The sequence below is a fragment of the Henckelia pumila genome, chromosome 3, assembly GCF_033568475.1.
Source record: "Henckelia pumila isolate YLH828 chromosome 3, ASM3356847v2, whole genome shotgun sequence".
NCBI classification, from domain to species: domain Eukaryota; kingdom Viridiplantae; phylum Streptophyta; class Magnoliopsida; order Lamiales; family Gesneriaceae; genus Henckelia; species Henckelia pumila.
In genome coordinates, this window is record NC_133122.1 from 41,141,559 (window position 1) to 41,157,027 (window position 15,469).

General features: G+C 35.4%; 1 protein-coding gene across 2 annotated transcripts; it reads right to left on the minus strand.

The window, feature by feature from the left end:
* Positions 1-228: 228 nt before the first annotated feature.
* On the minus strand, positions 229-1,802 carry LOC140892254 (GATA transcription factor 7-like). Of its 2 annotated transcripts, XM_073301091.1 has the most exons (3): positions 1,680-1,802; positions 1,212-1,549; positions 230-1,105 (listed from the first exon to the last, which is right to left on the minus strand). In XM_073301091.1, the coding sequence occupies exons 2-3, from the start codon at positions 1,527-1,529 to the stop codon at positions 446-448; spliced, it is 978 nt and encodes a 325-aa protein (XP_073157192.1). In that variant the 5' UTR covers positions 1,530-1,549; positions 1,680-1,802; the 3' UTR covers positions 230-445. The 2 variants fall into 2 exon arrangements, with proteins under 2 accessions (XP_073157193.1, XP_073157192.1); XM_073301092.1 differs by lacking the exon at positions 1,680-1,802 and having other exon boundaries at positions 229-1,105; positions 1,212-1,666.
* Between the last annotated feature and the right edge of the window lie 13,667 nt (positions 1,803-15,469).

The following is a 15,469-nucleotide window of genomic DNA, read 5'->3' on the forward strand; positions in this document are numbered from 1 at the left end:
TTAAAAATGAAAGATGCACATATTTTTCTACGCAAAATATCCTTAGACTTTGAATAATAAATTCCACAAACTTGAACTGCAGAAATTGTCCAGATTATAAAATTTGGAATTTCAAATGGTTTTTAAGTAAAGTTGAAATGGTATTACCGTATTATGACTGAATTAAATGTTTAAAATTATAAATAATTTTATAGTCTTTAAAATTCAAAATTATTTTACTTGAGATTAGTAATTTGATTAAATTAGGAACATGCAAATGAAATAATTATACAGCCCGAAAAAAATCCATAATTAAGTTAAAAAAGAAACCTAGTAAAAAACTCTGACCCTCCTATTCACCCTATAATCTCTCAAATTTACCACCCTACATTTCTGCCACAAAAACCGGTAATTCCCACTGCCGTCGGTTTTTTCAAAAACCGGTCAAATTACGCCTAGCCTACTCTCAGAAACTCTGAACCATCAGATCCGGTTCAACCGGGATCTCCTTCCTCCGCCGCATTTCTAAAACTTTCCGGTGGCTGTTGGAGTGGTTTTCCTGCGAGAAATTCGGGCTGCAAGCCGGTCTATACTCGGGAAATAGCCGACCGGATTTGAACCGGACGCCACAAGCATTGCACAGAGTTTTTGGGCCTAGTGGTCCGGCTCGCCACTGCGGGGTCTTTTGCACCTGGCAATGGGCACACCGCCGTCCGGATATTACGCCGCCGTCGGCTTCCGGTTTTCTCTTTTGCTTCTTCGCCGGAGGTTTTTCAAACCAGAGAGTTTTCTGAACCGGGTTTTCGAGAAACAAGGGGGTTAACGTGGACGAACCGTGTGAAGACAGGGATGTTGAAGAAGACTCGGCGGCGTTCGACGGCGGCCACGGCAGCGGCCACGGCCGACCTTTAGACCTGGGCCGGTGGCTCCTCGGTTTCGTCGGAAGCGGCAACGGGAAGCACGGGGACCGGGGTTTCTGAACCGCGGAAATGTTGAGCGGCGGAGAGTTCCCGGAGAATCGTCCATTTCTACCGGAAAAATTCCCGGCGGGACACAACAGAGAGAACGCTGAAGTGGAATCGTCCACAAATTGCGATAACCACTCAAGGTTCTCCAATTCATCAACCTGAAGCAAATTTGAGAAGAAATTCATGCATTTATCAGTTTTTTTTTCCCCTTCCATTTCCGAAGGCCAAATTCCAACACGAATGAATGAAAATCTAAACGCTCACCGGAACGACGAGGTCTCCGGCGGAAAGGCTCTGAAATTCACCGGAAATGACGTCCGAATTCTCCAAATTCCTCTCCTGGGTCAGCTTTTTCCCGTCATCATCTTGCTCCGCCCCCTGAAAAACACACCCCTCCTGAAACTCCTTATCGGGAGAATCGAGGTTAAGGAGGTCTTCGACGGGGAAATCATCGGAATTCACACTGTTCATTCCGGCGAAACACCACACATCATCGTTGTGGAACATCTGGGAATTCGTTTTCATGGCCATTTGCGAAAGGAAACTGGATTTCAACGCTCTCGCCTCAATGCAATATTCCATAATTTTAGAATTTTCAAAATCTTGAATTCCCACGACCGAAAAGAAAACAAAAAATCGAAAAACCAACCAAAAAATATCAGTTGAAAAACATCAAGAATTGCATAAAATCATCGAGATGATAATATTTTTACGCGTGGATAGTGAAAATACCTGAAAATTGGAGAAAACTGGGAGCAATGGCGAAAAAGGGTATGTGGGTATTGAAGACTGGTTCGTGGGCGAAACTGGTGGTTAGTTATTGGGATTTTTTCACTTTTCCTTTTTGGACTTTTCCCTCTAATTTTGCTTTTTCTATATTATTATCTAATTACGTGATTTATACTGTATCAAATGAAATGAGATTTACCCGAACATACAATTAAATTTTTTTTTTTGAAGCAACGAACATACAATTAATTAATTAATAAAATATGCATATCTATATTTGTGAAGACTTTATGTTGACTTTGCAATTAGTTGCAATCAAGGGTCAAGATTAGTCTTGAAAGTTAAATTATGATCCAACGGCTAGGAGTTCATCTTGGATTAGTTATATCTGTTATGAGACAGTTATATAAAAGATAAGAAGGAGGGTTAAAGGGAGACTTATGAGCTTACAATTCTCTCTTTTTCGATCACATCATCAAGAGCACGTAAGGGGCTTGCATCTGGAATGAAGATTCAACATCGAAGATCATCTTCATTGAGCTGGATTGTCTGTGAACTTTTGTATTTCTATTCTTGATCGGCTTAATCCAAGTTTCTGTCATAGCTTAGGGTTGATCTTTGTACTGCCGATAGTGTATTGAACTTGATGTTATTGTTGCTTAGTGGATTCATATGGGAAAATTCCCAGAACCTTGGAAGTAGGATTTGGTGATCCGAACCAAGTAAATTCCTGTGTTATTGGTGTTTGTGGGTTCCTGAATTCTTTCTTTCGATTAGTTTCCGCAAGTGATTGATTCTGTGAGCTTGATTATTGTTATCTTGGTTAATGGATTCTTGTGTATGCGTGTGTGATTCTTAGCAAGTGGTATCAAAACCTCAAGATTAAGATCTTGGGGCAAAAGAATCTGATAAGGGGATTCAACTTATTCTCGGTTATAAAGTTTCTCATCTATCTTTCTGATTTCCTGGGTGTACTATCTTTAAGGAATGTCTACTGGCCAGGGGCATTCATTAGCGATGTCTACATCAAGGTTTGAGGTTGAAAAATTCGATTGGAAGAACGACTTTAATCTATGGAGGGAGAAGATGATAGCTCACTTGGAAAATCTTGGATTGGATGATGCACTTCTAGGAGAATCCAAGATCCCGGATACAAAAGAGAACAAGACTGAGATATTGAAAAAGGCAAGAAACACTATCGTGCTAAGCCTAAGTGATCAAATACTCAGGAAGGTAGTAAGGGAGAAAACAACAGCTGATATGTGGCTCAAATTGGAGCAATTATACATGACAAAAGCATTACCAAACAGGATTTATTTCAAGCAGAGGTTTTACAGTTTCAAAATGGATGAAACTAAGTCCATCGATGAGAATATTGATGAGTTCACTAAGTTGTTGTCGGATCTTGAGAATATGGAGGTTAAGATAGATGAAGAGGACCAGGCTATTTTCCTTCTTAACTCTCTGCCAAAAGCTTTTGATCAGCTTAGGGACACCCTTAAGTATGGCAGGGAAACTTTAACTCTTGAAGAAGTTTTAGGAGCTGCATATTCCAAGGAGCTGGATCTAAAAGCAAATGGAAAGACTCAAAAGCCAGCAGGGGAAGGTCTAAATGTAAGAGGAAGATCAATGGAAAGGAAGGGATCAGCTAATAAATGGAGATCAAAGTCGAGATCTAACTCAAGACCAAGAAGGACATGTTGGTCTTGTAAGAAGGAAGGTCACATTAGAAGATTTTGCCCCTTAAGGAAGACAGGTCAAGGACATGAAGCTATCCTCAATTCTGATACATCAAATGTACTTGAAGTCTATGAAGAAGCTGAAGTCTTAACTATTTCCACTGATGATCCCAAGGAGGAATGGATCCTTGACTCAGGTTGTTCATATCATATGTCTCCTAGAAGAGACTGGTTTATTGATTTCAAAGAATCAGGCTTGGGTTATGTACTGCTTGGGAATAATCAGTCATGCAAGATTTCTGGAATTGGATCAATAAGGCTTAGAATGTGGGATGACTCTATAAAAATCTTGACTGATGTGAGGTATATTCCAGATTTGAAGAGAAACCTAATATCTTTAGGTACATTAGATCAGAAGGGCATGAGTTATAAAGCTCAAAATGGCATACTAAAAGTGGTAAAGGGTTCTCTGGTCATTATGAAGGCTATCTTAAAACAAGGTCTCTATGTGCTTCAAGTAGTTACTCTATCATCTGAAATCAATGTGACCACTTCTGATAAGGATCAGACACTGCTTTGGCATCAGAGACTCGGACATATGAGTCTAAAAAGACTTCAAGAACTAAGTAAACAAGGCTTTCTGGACCAAAAGCATATCAATAATCTGGAATTCTGTGAAAGCTGTGTACTAGGAAAGTCTCATAAGCTGAAATTTAACACTGCAACTCACAATACAAAATCTCCTTTGGACTATATACATGCTGATCTATGGGGCTCTCCAAAGGTACCATTATCCTTATCAAAATGTCAATATTTTATTTCCTTAATTGATGATTTTTCTAGGAAGGTTTGGATTTATTTTCTAAAGACAAAAGATCAAGCTTTTAGTAAATTTGTAGAATGGAAAACCTTGGTTGAAAATCAACTTGGAAGAAAAATTAAGACATTAAGAACTGATAATGGCTTAGAGTTTTGCAATCATGAGTTTGATGACTATTGTCTAAAACATGGCATTGCTAGACATAGGACTTGTACCTACACACCACAGCAAAATGGTATAGCCGAACACATGAATAGAACAATTATGAATAAAGTAAGGTGCATGCTTAGTGAGAGTGGTCTACCACCAAAGTTCTGGGCTGAAGCAGCCTCCACTGCTTGTTATCTTATAAATTTGTCTCCTTCTTCTATTATTGAATTTATGGTGCCAGAACATTAATGGTCTGACCTGAAACCTAATTATAAGCACCTAAGAACATTTGGCAGTGTAGTGTATATTCATACTAATCAAGGAAAACTGAGTCCTAGAGCTAAGAAAGGCATCTTCTTAGGCTATCCCACAGGAGTAAAAGGCCATAGGGTTTGGCTTTTAGATGATTTAAAATGTATCATCAGTAGAGATGTGGTTTTTAATGAAGAAGTGTTTTATAAAGCTAACCAGCATGCTCTTAAGCCAGCCAGCTCTAAACAAGCTGAGCAGGACACTATGACTGCAGATCAGCATTTACCACAGGACAACACCTCTGATGATAAAGAAGGTGGAGCTGATTTCAATATCCCTGAAAACTTTTATGATATAAGTCATGCTGAGAATGAGATCTCACACCAAACAGATGATACATCAGATGCTAGCAATAATGAGCAAAGTAATGATCAAAGACAGGAACAACAGTTGAATGAATATATGTTGGCCAGTGATAGGGTCAGAAGAGAAATTAAGCTGCCATCAAGGTTTGCATCCTCTGATTTTACAGCATTTACACTTAATGTGGCTGAAATTATGGATCTAGAAGAACCATCAACCTATGAGGAGGCTGCACTTTGTAAAGATCGTGCATTATGGAAAAATGCTATGCAAGAGGAGTTCAAATCTCTCATCAAGAACAACACGTGGGAATTGGTTGACAAACCTAAAAACAAGAGAGTAATTGGTTGCAAATGGATCTATAAAAGGAAACCAGGAGTTCCAGGTATTGAAGGGCCAAGATTCAATGCTAGATTAGTTGCTAAGGGTTTTCATAGGTAGAAGGGATTGATTATCATGAAGTATTTTCTCCAGTTGTTAAGCACTCATCCATCAGAATATTACTCACAATTACTGCAATGCAAGACATGGAGCTTGAACAACTTGATGTGAAAACAGCCTTCTTGCATGGAAATCTTGATGAGCAGATTTTTATGGCACAACCAAAAGGATTTGAAGTAGGCCATCGAGATGAAAAAGTGTGTTTACTGAAGAGATCGATCTATGGCCTAAAACAATCACCGCGTCAATGGTATAAGCAGTTTGATGATTTCATGATTAATCAAGGATTTATTAGATCGAAGTTTGATAGTTGTGTGTATTCTAAGAAGCTTCAAGATTAGTCATTAATATACTTATTGATCTATGTTGATGATATGCTTATAGCTTGTAAGGATATTAAGGAGATTCAGAAGCTAAAGCACCAACTCAACTCGGAATTTGAAATGAAAGATCTTGGTGCAGCAAAACAAATATTAGGAATTGAGATAATAAGGGACAGAAAATTGAGGATACTATCCTTATCTCAAGAAAAGTATACATACAAGGTTTTAAATCTCTTCAAGATGGCTGACTCAAAAGCAGTAAACACACCGATTGGAGCTCATTTTAAGTTGAAAGCAATTCAGAAGGATCAAGAAGATTTGGAGGCTATTCATATGGAGAATATTCCTTACTCTAATGTTGTAGGCAGTGTTATGTACTTAATGGTCTCCACTCGGCCTGATATCTCATATGGATTAGGCTTGGTAAGCAGATACATGAGTAAACCAGGTAAGGAACATTGGAATGCAGTTCAATGGCTTCTAAGATACTTAAAGGGAACTTCCACTCTAAAGCTTCAGTACTCAAGTTCTACTTCAAACACATGTATGGTTACAGGTTTCTGTGACTCTGATTATGCTGCTGATATAGATAAGAGAAGGTCTATTTCAGGCTATGTGTTTACAGTTGGAGGTAATGTAGTAAGCTGGAAATCAAATTTGCAAAGTGTGGTTGCTTTATCCACTACTGAAGCAGAGTATATAAGTCTAACCGAAGCTGTGAAAGAGGGACTTTGGATTGCTGGTTTTATTAAAGAATTGGGTCTTGGACACAGAGATGTCACTATATTTTGTGATTCACAAAGTGTAATTCATCTTTCTAAGAATTCTGTGTTTCATGAAAGGACAAAACACATAGATGTGAGATTGCATTTTGTGAGAGATATAATAGCCAGAGATTTGGTGAAGGTCCAGAAAATAGACATTTTAATCAATCCAGCTGATATATTGACCAAAGTTGTACCAGTTAGCAAGCTCAATCAAGCTTTGAACTTGCTTAAACTGGTGAAGTGAGTTGGACTCGATTGTAAATGGGATCTCAAATGGATTCACTTGGAATGCAACAAATACAGTCAAAGGTGGAGTTTTGTGAAGACTTTATGTTGACTTTGCAATTAGTTGCAATCAAGGGTCAAGATTAGTCTTGAAAGTTAAATCATGATCCAAAGGCTAGGAGTTCATCTTGGATTAGTTATATCTGTTATGAGGCAGTTATATAAAAGATAAGAAGGAGGGTTAAAGGGAGACTTATGAGCTTACAATTCTCTCTTTTTCGATCACATCATCAAGAGCACATAAGGGGCTTGCATCTGGAATGAAGATTCAACATCGAAGATCATCTTCATTGAGCTGGATTGTCTGTGAACCTTTCTATTTCTGTTCTTGATCGGCTTAATTCAAGTTTCTGTCATAGCTTAGGGTTGATCTTTGTATTGCCGATAGTGTATTGAACTTGATGTTATTGTTGCTTAGTGGATTCATATGGGAAAATTCCCAGAACCTTAGAAGTAAGATTTGGTGATCCGAACCAAGTAAATTCCTATGTTATTGGTGTTTGTGGGTTCCTGATTTCTTTCTTTCGATTAGTTTCCGCGAGTGATTGATTCTGTGAGCTTGATTATTGTTATCTTGGTTATTGGATTCTTGTATATGCGTGTGTGATTCTTAACAATATTTTCATCTAACAGATATTTAATTAGATAAAATAAATAAAATATGCGTATCAATTATTTACATCATATTAGTTTATATTTTGATAACTACATGTGCATTAAATTATTTTTATCTTAATTAGTTTTTATGTAATGATCTAGAAATTATAATTCATACAAAAATTAAAAGTGTATAACTTATTATTTAGAGTTAAAAAATAGGCAAAATATTATTGGAAGACGATCTCACGGGTTAATTTTGTGACACATATCTCCTATTTGGGTCACACGTGGTAAAATTTTTTTTTTTTTTTTATTGTAAATATGAACAATATTGACCAATCTCACAAATAAATATCTGTGAGATCGTCTTCGTCTCAAGAGTCACAATAAACCTACTTTTAAAAAAAAATTCTTATAACTAGTCTTTACTTAAACCTTTGCATGTTTGTGGTCGTTTTTTTTTTTTTTTTTTTTTGTGATGAAAAACAAAAAATAAAATATAAAAGCCATGGTATACAAATAAACGATAGAACAATTTTAAAATATGACGTTTTGGTAAATAAATGATAATCAAAGTACAATAGATATAATAAATTTTACTTCTCAAAAGGGATAGTTGGATAAGAGCATATTCAATAATGTGAGTAAGTTGATGTGGTGATAGTTCGATAAGAGCATGTTCAACAATTTGAGAAAGTTAATGTGGTGATATTGATAATTTGATCGCATGATGATGCCGTTTCTACAATGATATTGTGATGTTGTAGTGATGATGTTGAAATATTATTGTATTATATTTAATAATTTTCTTTAAACATAATAAAATTACACATAAATATAATAAATTTAAAATACCCATAATTAAAATTTAAAACTTACTTGAAATATAAAAATACACGAAATAAAAATTACACGAAATAACAAAAGACAAAAAATACAATAAAAATACAATAAATTTAAAAGATCACAACCGAATATAATATAATGAAATACTACCAAAATAAAATTACTAATTGAATTTTTTTCGAATAATTTGTTCTTGCATCTTCATGTAATACTGACATCGATTGTCAATAAATCTTAGATCGTTAACATCTTTTTCCATGATTTGATTTTCTTGCTCCATCTCCATTCTTTCTTGTTCATTCACCCTCATCTCAAACTTCTTTTCCATGTTTTGAGTCATTGTTTCATAATACTCTTTTGTCAAAGCATAACTCTCATCATCCATTTTTTCTATACTTCATGTATTGCTTTCAACATTTATACTATGTTTGCATCTTTCGATCTTTCTCCTCTCATTCTCATTGCCCTTTTGAAGGCCTTCATTTCCATCGACCTAGTGGTTTTGCACACTTATTGTACATCATCTCATTTTTCGATGGTTTGCGTATCAGATAGTGTGGAGAAAGGAGATGGAGAGGATTCACAATCAATATTCTTCAACTTCTTCGTAACATTCGTTGAACCTCCTACGAATTTATCGAACGACTATATATTCTATTTTGGTTGATCTTTCAACACTAACCAAGCTTTCTCATTGGACCATGAATGATTATGATCTTGTTCATACATCGTCTGAGCTTGAGCATACTTAAAAAAACCAAATTTGAATATGTTGAATTTTAATTTAAAAAAATTTATGTATTCATACCCTCATATCAAATGAAGATCCGCTTTGGTTTAGTGTTTCAAGTTCGCTCATTTTGTTTTGGAATGCGAACACTCGTCTTGAAACATTATTCCAATGTTGTCGCATGTTGTCTGGTGAGCGTACTTTCCATCAGAGCGGATCCAACAATTTTATCAAGTGAGGACAATCGAATAAAACCAAAGATCACAATATATATATATATATATATATATATATATATATATATATAAATCAATGTTCTAAAAAACGCTAGGCGGTAGGCGGGCGGTGATGAAAGAGTGGTGCCCGGTTAGCCAACTTGTGGCTAAGGGCTTTTATGACTCTATGTAAAACAATCTTTTGTTTAATATAATTTACACGTTTATAATGGTATTGACTTTATCTTTCTTCATATTGTTATATTATGATATAATATTGTTGTTTTGATAAAGACCTTGAATATACTATAGTGTATGTACGATATGGTAGAACATGGGGATGTCTATCATGAAACACATCTTATAGTCACTGTATATTCTAAACTGTTCCTAGTCAATTGAGTCGTCCGCAAAAAAGGGATAAAGATCGCTCGAGATTGAGACTAGCATTTGCGATGCCAAGTACCACGTTTCATTGGTATGAAACATAGAGATGTTCAAAGCATGCAAATGAATATTCATATGATGAATGATCGAACTACCCTATTCGAACTTTCCAAGTGGTTATCACTTATCGAGTGGATAAAGTCCGCGGTTTTGGTTGTACACCATTAGTCCTTATTACTTGAAACATCATTGAGACTCTATATGCTAGTACTATACTTTGACTCGTTTACCGAGTCTATTGGGGTCATCAGGTGTCGGGATTGGGTACAGTTATGACACATATAGGAGTCGATGCTTTGTTGTCAAGGATTCACCACATACTTGCGAGTGTGGATATCCTATGCGATCTGAGGAGATATTAGTGTCACGAATCTCTGGCCAGAGTACATGATGTGTTTTAGGTTAATTGGTTATCCTAGTAACACATGCGATGTCACTATTTGATCTCCAAGATGTAATGCATAGTTATCGAATCTCGAACGACTCTCGATATACCAATGGTTGTTGATTCGATCGGGATATATGGATGAAGGGACCGTACTGTACGCTAACCAAAATCTACTGGTTCTTGCAGGCACTATCAGTAATACCTAGGGAATCATGGGGCGATGTTGCTAGGCGCTCTTACCATGATTCGATGAGTAAGTCGGAAATTGTTGTTCCGAGTCACAAGGAGTTGTGAGCCCACGGCTAGCTGTATTCCTGAACCATTGAGGGTTACACAAGTAATGGATTACTAAAACCCCGTAGAGATAGTTAAATTTAAAGAGTTAAATTTAATGAAAGAGAAGTTGGACTTCTTAACTAAAGGGAGTGAGATTTCCTAAAATGACATAGGGATGGGCATTTTTGGAAATCACTGAATTCAGATTCAGAAAAATTATCTTGACTCTAAAAGATGCAGAAATGGTTTCTGTGCACATTGGTGAAATCAGTTTATCAATCGGAGTCACGATGAATTTTATATTAATTTTTAGAACAACGGGCTTGGCTTGTTGGGCTAAGTTATGGATTGTGGGCTTTAAGGAGTTAGAGTCCTAACACAATTATAACTTAACCTAGTCTAGAAATTATGTATAAATACATGTAGTGGGTTCGAAAATTGTGTGTGATTCAGTCTTAATTTTCGAACACTGCATATTATTTTCTAAGGGTTTTTCGAAAATCCTTGCTCTTTTTTGAGAAAATTCGGATTGTGATTTTTGTGAAAAATTACAATTCTGAATTAACAGATTATATCTGTTTATTCTCTATGCAAAACTTCTGATTGATTTCTAGTGCAGTCAATCAGAGAGTTTCTGTTTTCTGTTCGTAGACCTTATTCCGGTGATTGATCGTGACGCCATCAGTTCCCGGGATTTACAAGAAGAGCAGATTAAATTCTGTTGGAGTCCATTATCTCGTTTTGAGATTTAAGGTAAAACATTAATTGTGATTATTTGTTTTACTTGTGTGAATTTAATCGTAAAAGTTTTTGATACCCAGATATGGAATCGTTCCATATTAATAAAAATAAAATTTTAAACTTCCGCTGCACCGGATATCAATTCTAATTGATCTGAACACCGTTTTACAACAGTGGTATCAGAGTCAGGTTGCTCAGATCAAACGATTAAATTAATCGATTGTACAAAAATTTTTAAACCTCGGTTTTTTGAAACAAAACAAATTTTTAAAATTAAATTTTTGACGGGCAAAACACGGGCAGCGATCGTCGCTGCCCAGCGACGAGATGCCAGGATTGTCCCGGGCGGCCCGAAAAATTAAAATTTTAATTTTTAAAAAATTTTGAATTTTTTGAAATTCGAGTGTTTGATCCGATCGAAAATTGTTTTTGATTTGATCACGAGGCATCGGATCGAATTGTTCGAGTCCGAAATTTTTAAAATTGATTTTTGGATAAATTTGAATTTTTGGAAAATTTATAAATTTTATCCGTTAAATTAAATTTTATAAAATTAATTATTTTGGTACAATTTATGATAAGATATGATCTTATGGATGAATAAGATAAAATATGATTTTATCTTTTAATTATGATGTCATTGCATGTTTATCCAATTATTTTAATTATTGAATTAATTATTGGATAAAAGGATGATCGATTGCCATGACCAATATTTTAGGTGTATGTTAGGTGATTTACATTTGTCCTATTGTTGTTGGTGTTTATTAATGGGCTTGGTTTATAGCCCAATATGATTGTCATATGTAATAAAAGTGGGCCTGGTTTATGGCCCGTTCCCACCCCTAAAATGTATCCCATTTTTGTCATCGAAATTTATTGTAAATTTATTAGAATTAGTGGGAGATAATGTTTTGAAGAAATGGTGGGCCCAGCAGACAATGAAGACGAAGAAATGTAAATTGGAAGCTCAATATAATAGGATTGCATTGCATACTTGCATATCACCTAGGATTGGACTTAGACTCGTGATTGGCAACCACAGGTCGATTAGTAAATGAGATCGATCATCCTTAAATAATATATGATATTATTGATGTATGCATGTTTAGACATAAATTGTATGAATCCCGCAAGCATACATAAACTGCATGATGAGACAAATTTTCAAAATAAAATCCCTCATTTTAAATATGATTTAAAATTGATATCAAGATAAACAAAAGTGAATTTTAAATATTGTTTAAATATTCCTTCCTTCCATCAACGATCAATGTATGTGATGCTACCCACGGATATGGTCCGGCTCATATTATTGGGGGGGCCCGTTCGTCGGAAAGCTGTACATTGGATCGACACATGTTGTAAGTTGGGTGGAACTCCCATGGGATTGGCTCATATTATTGGGGATCCACATGGCGACCATCCATCACAACTTAATATTGATGGGTCATCTTGACATGTCACAATAAACGGCGTCATATTATTGGGCCCTTATTGGACATGAGGTAAAAACATGGAGGTTGCTTTGGAAGCAATTGGGCTCTACCTTTTGAAAATTATAGTTGGCTGATATTATTCGGGACTATAGTTTGTCAATTGGACTTCATGTTCCCACTAAAGAAAATGTTTCTCGTTTTCACTAGAGGGTAGTGAAATCGTCAAAATAGTGGGAGTGTAATTCATAAAATGAAATTTGCCATATTTTATGTCTTAGTAAATTAATTAAACAAATCATCGATTATTGTCTGTTTCATATCAGTATTTCATTACAATGAATTCGTAATCCACATGTTTCAATTCTCGAACAAAACAAATTTTCTGGCGCAATCTATACAGGATGGTTCCATAAGTTAAGATTGTCATGAGTTCGGAAAAGATTTTCTAAGTGTTAGAAAAGGCTTCTCCGAAAACAGCCTCGGCTGATCTAACTGCCGAAAGGTTGGCCGAACTAGAGAAATGGTTGGACCATGATCTCAAGGCCAAATGTTACATGCAAAATTTGACAAGTCTAAACAAGTTTGCCATTACTGCAAGAAACCCGGTCATTGGAAACGTAACTGCAAGGAATACCTCGAGCAGTTGAGAACTGCAAAGGGTATGTTTTACATTGAAATAAATGTTTTACTTAATACTACTTCTTGGGTATTGGATACTAGATATAGATCTCACATTTACAATGAGTTGCAAATGATGACAAGAAGTAATAAGCTAAGGATGGGTGAGACCCCGCTAAGGCTCGGGAATGGTTCTAGAGTCGAAGCCAAAGCTATAAGAGACATTTATTTAGTTTTGCAGAACAATTTTAAGTTATTTTTTAGAGATGTTTTATATGTTCCGGATTTGGTCAAAAACATTATATCTATTTCTATGCTTGATAGAGATGATTTTTCTTGCAATTTTGTAAATGAGATTTGCAATATTTACAAGAATGAATATTTGATTGAAAATGGACAACTTGTAAACGATCTATATAGCTTAAAATTAAAAGACGTTCCAATTAATTATGTTGATAAACCGGTAACAACAATTAAAAGGAAGGACGATAGTCAAAACCCGGCAAACCTTTGGCATGCTAGGCTAGGTCATATTTCCTCAAGGAGGATGAACAAGCTAGTGGGAGAGGGCATGTTTGATATGTCTGATATTAACTCTCTACCTACTTGTGAGTCCTGCCTAAAGAGAAAAATGACTAAATCTCCTTTCAAAGGAAAACCTGAGCGTAGTCAAAATCTGTTGGATTTGATCCATACAGATGTTTGCGGTCCATTTAGGATTGGTACTAAATGTGGCAACACCTACTTCATTACCTTTACTGATGATCATTCTAGGTATGAGTATTTATATTTAATGAAATATAAGTCTGAAGCATTTGAAAGGTTCAAAGAATTCAAGGCTGAAGTAGAAAACAAACTAGGTAAAAGTATTAAGGCACTTCGATCGGATCGAGGTGGAGAATACTTAAGTACCGAGTTTTTGTACTATCTAAAATAGAATGGGATTCTCTCTCAGTGGACTCCTCCTATGACACGTCAGCTTAATGGTGTTTCGGAGCGTCGCAATCGAACTTTGTTGGACATGGTTCGATCCATGATGAGCTTCATTGAGCTCCCACCTTCGTTTTGGGGCTACGCGCTTGAAACGGCGCTATTGTTGTTAAACAACATCCACACTAAAGCAGTAAATAAAACACTATACGAGTTATGGAATGACAAAGCTCCTAAGTATTCGTACTTGAGGATTTGGGGATGTCCTGCTTACGTGAAGCAGACAGTGGGAGATAAGTTGGATAGTCGATCCTCCTTATGTTATTTTGTGGGGTATCCGAAGAATTCAATCGGATATTATTTCTATCATCCTGCTGATATATTTTTCAGTATAAGTAATTAATATTCGTAATAATTTTAACCGCAAAAATTTTTCAAACTCACAAACTTGTAAAAAAATGAGTATGCCACATCTTTTCTTGCTTCAATAATTTGTTTTTAGGTTTAAAATACTTAAAATTCATTTGTGTTTAGGTTAAAAACTTAGTGTTTGAGCTTCAAGTTTTTTAAGACTATGGGTCACAAATTTTTAAGTCACTTTATACATATTAAACAATGAAGATTAACTTAATTTTTTTGGATTTTCTATTTTATTTTGGTGTTTGGTTCTTAATTTATGTTCATAAATTATTATTTTTAAATATAGGAGTATATTAGTAATTTTATTAAAAAAAAATTAAGGAGAGGCAATTCCCTTAGTGGAGCCGCCACTGCTTTCCATCCATTTGGCAGCTCATTATTATATTCATTCTAAACCAATCTCCAAAAGCTCGCGTTGCTTTGATCATTGCCAAGTGTCGGATTGGGGAAACTTGGAAGCGTTGCACCATACCTTTGCGAGACGTTCATCTTCAACCTTCGTCCAAGGTTTCTTTTTGATGCCTTCACCACTATCGCCAACAACAAATTTTTTTTTCATTTTCTTCTAGATTTAGTAAATGTATTTAAAAATTAGGAGCGCGAGACTTCGATGAAATTTTGGGAGAATTGAATTTGGTTGAACATAAAACTAACATTTGCTCGTCGGTGAATTGAAATGTATTTGGTGAAGGAATATTGATATCATTATTTCTTCATGAATCCATTTTCCGAAATTGGATTGAAAATGTAATGAAAGTCGAAGAATATTGAGTTTTTCGAATTTAAGTGGAAGAAATTGTGATTTTTATGAGATGTATCCAAACCAATTTATAGAAGAATGCTTCGGTTTTGAAAATATGATTGTTTGTACTTGTTCAAAAAATTTTAATAAAAATTCGGATTTTTTTTAAATAATTTTTTCGCTTTTTAATATTTATTTATTTTTTAAAAAAAGGATTGGATTCAATGGCCAGATCAACCCAGCCTTTTTTTTTTCTACCATTTATTTATTTTTTTTAAATAAAAGTGCCAGTTTTTCTGGCCTTTTGATATTCAAACAGCC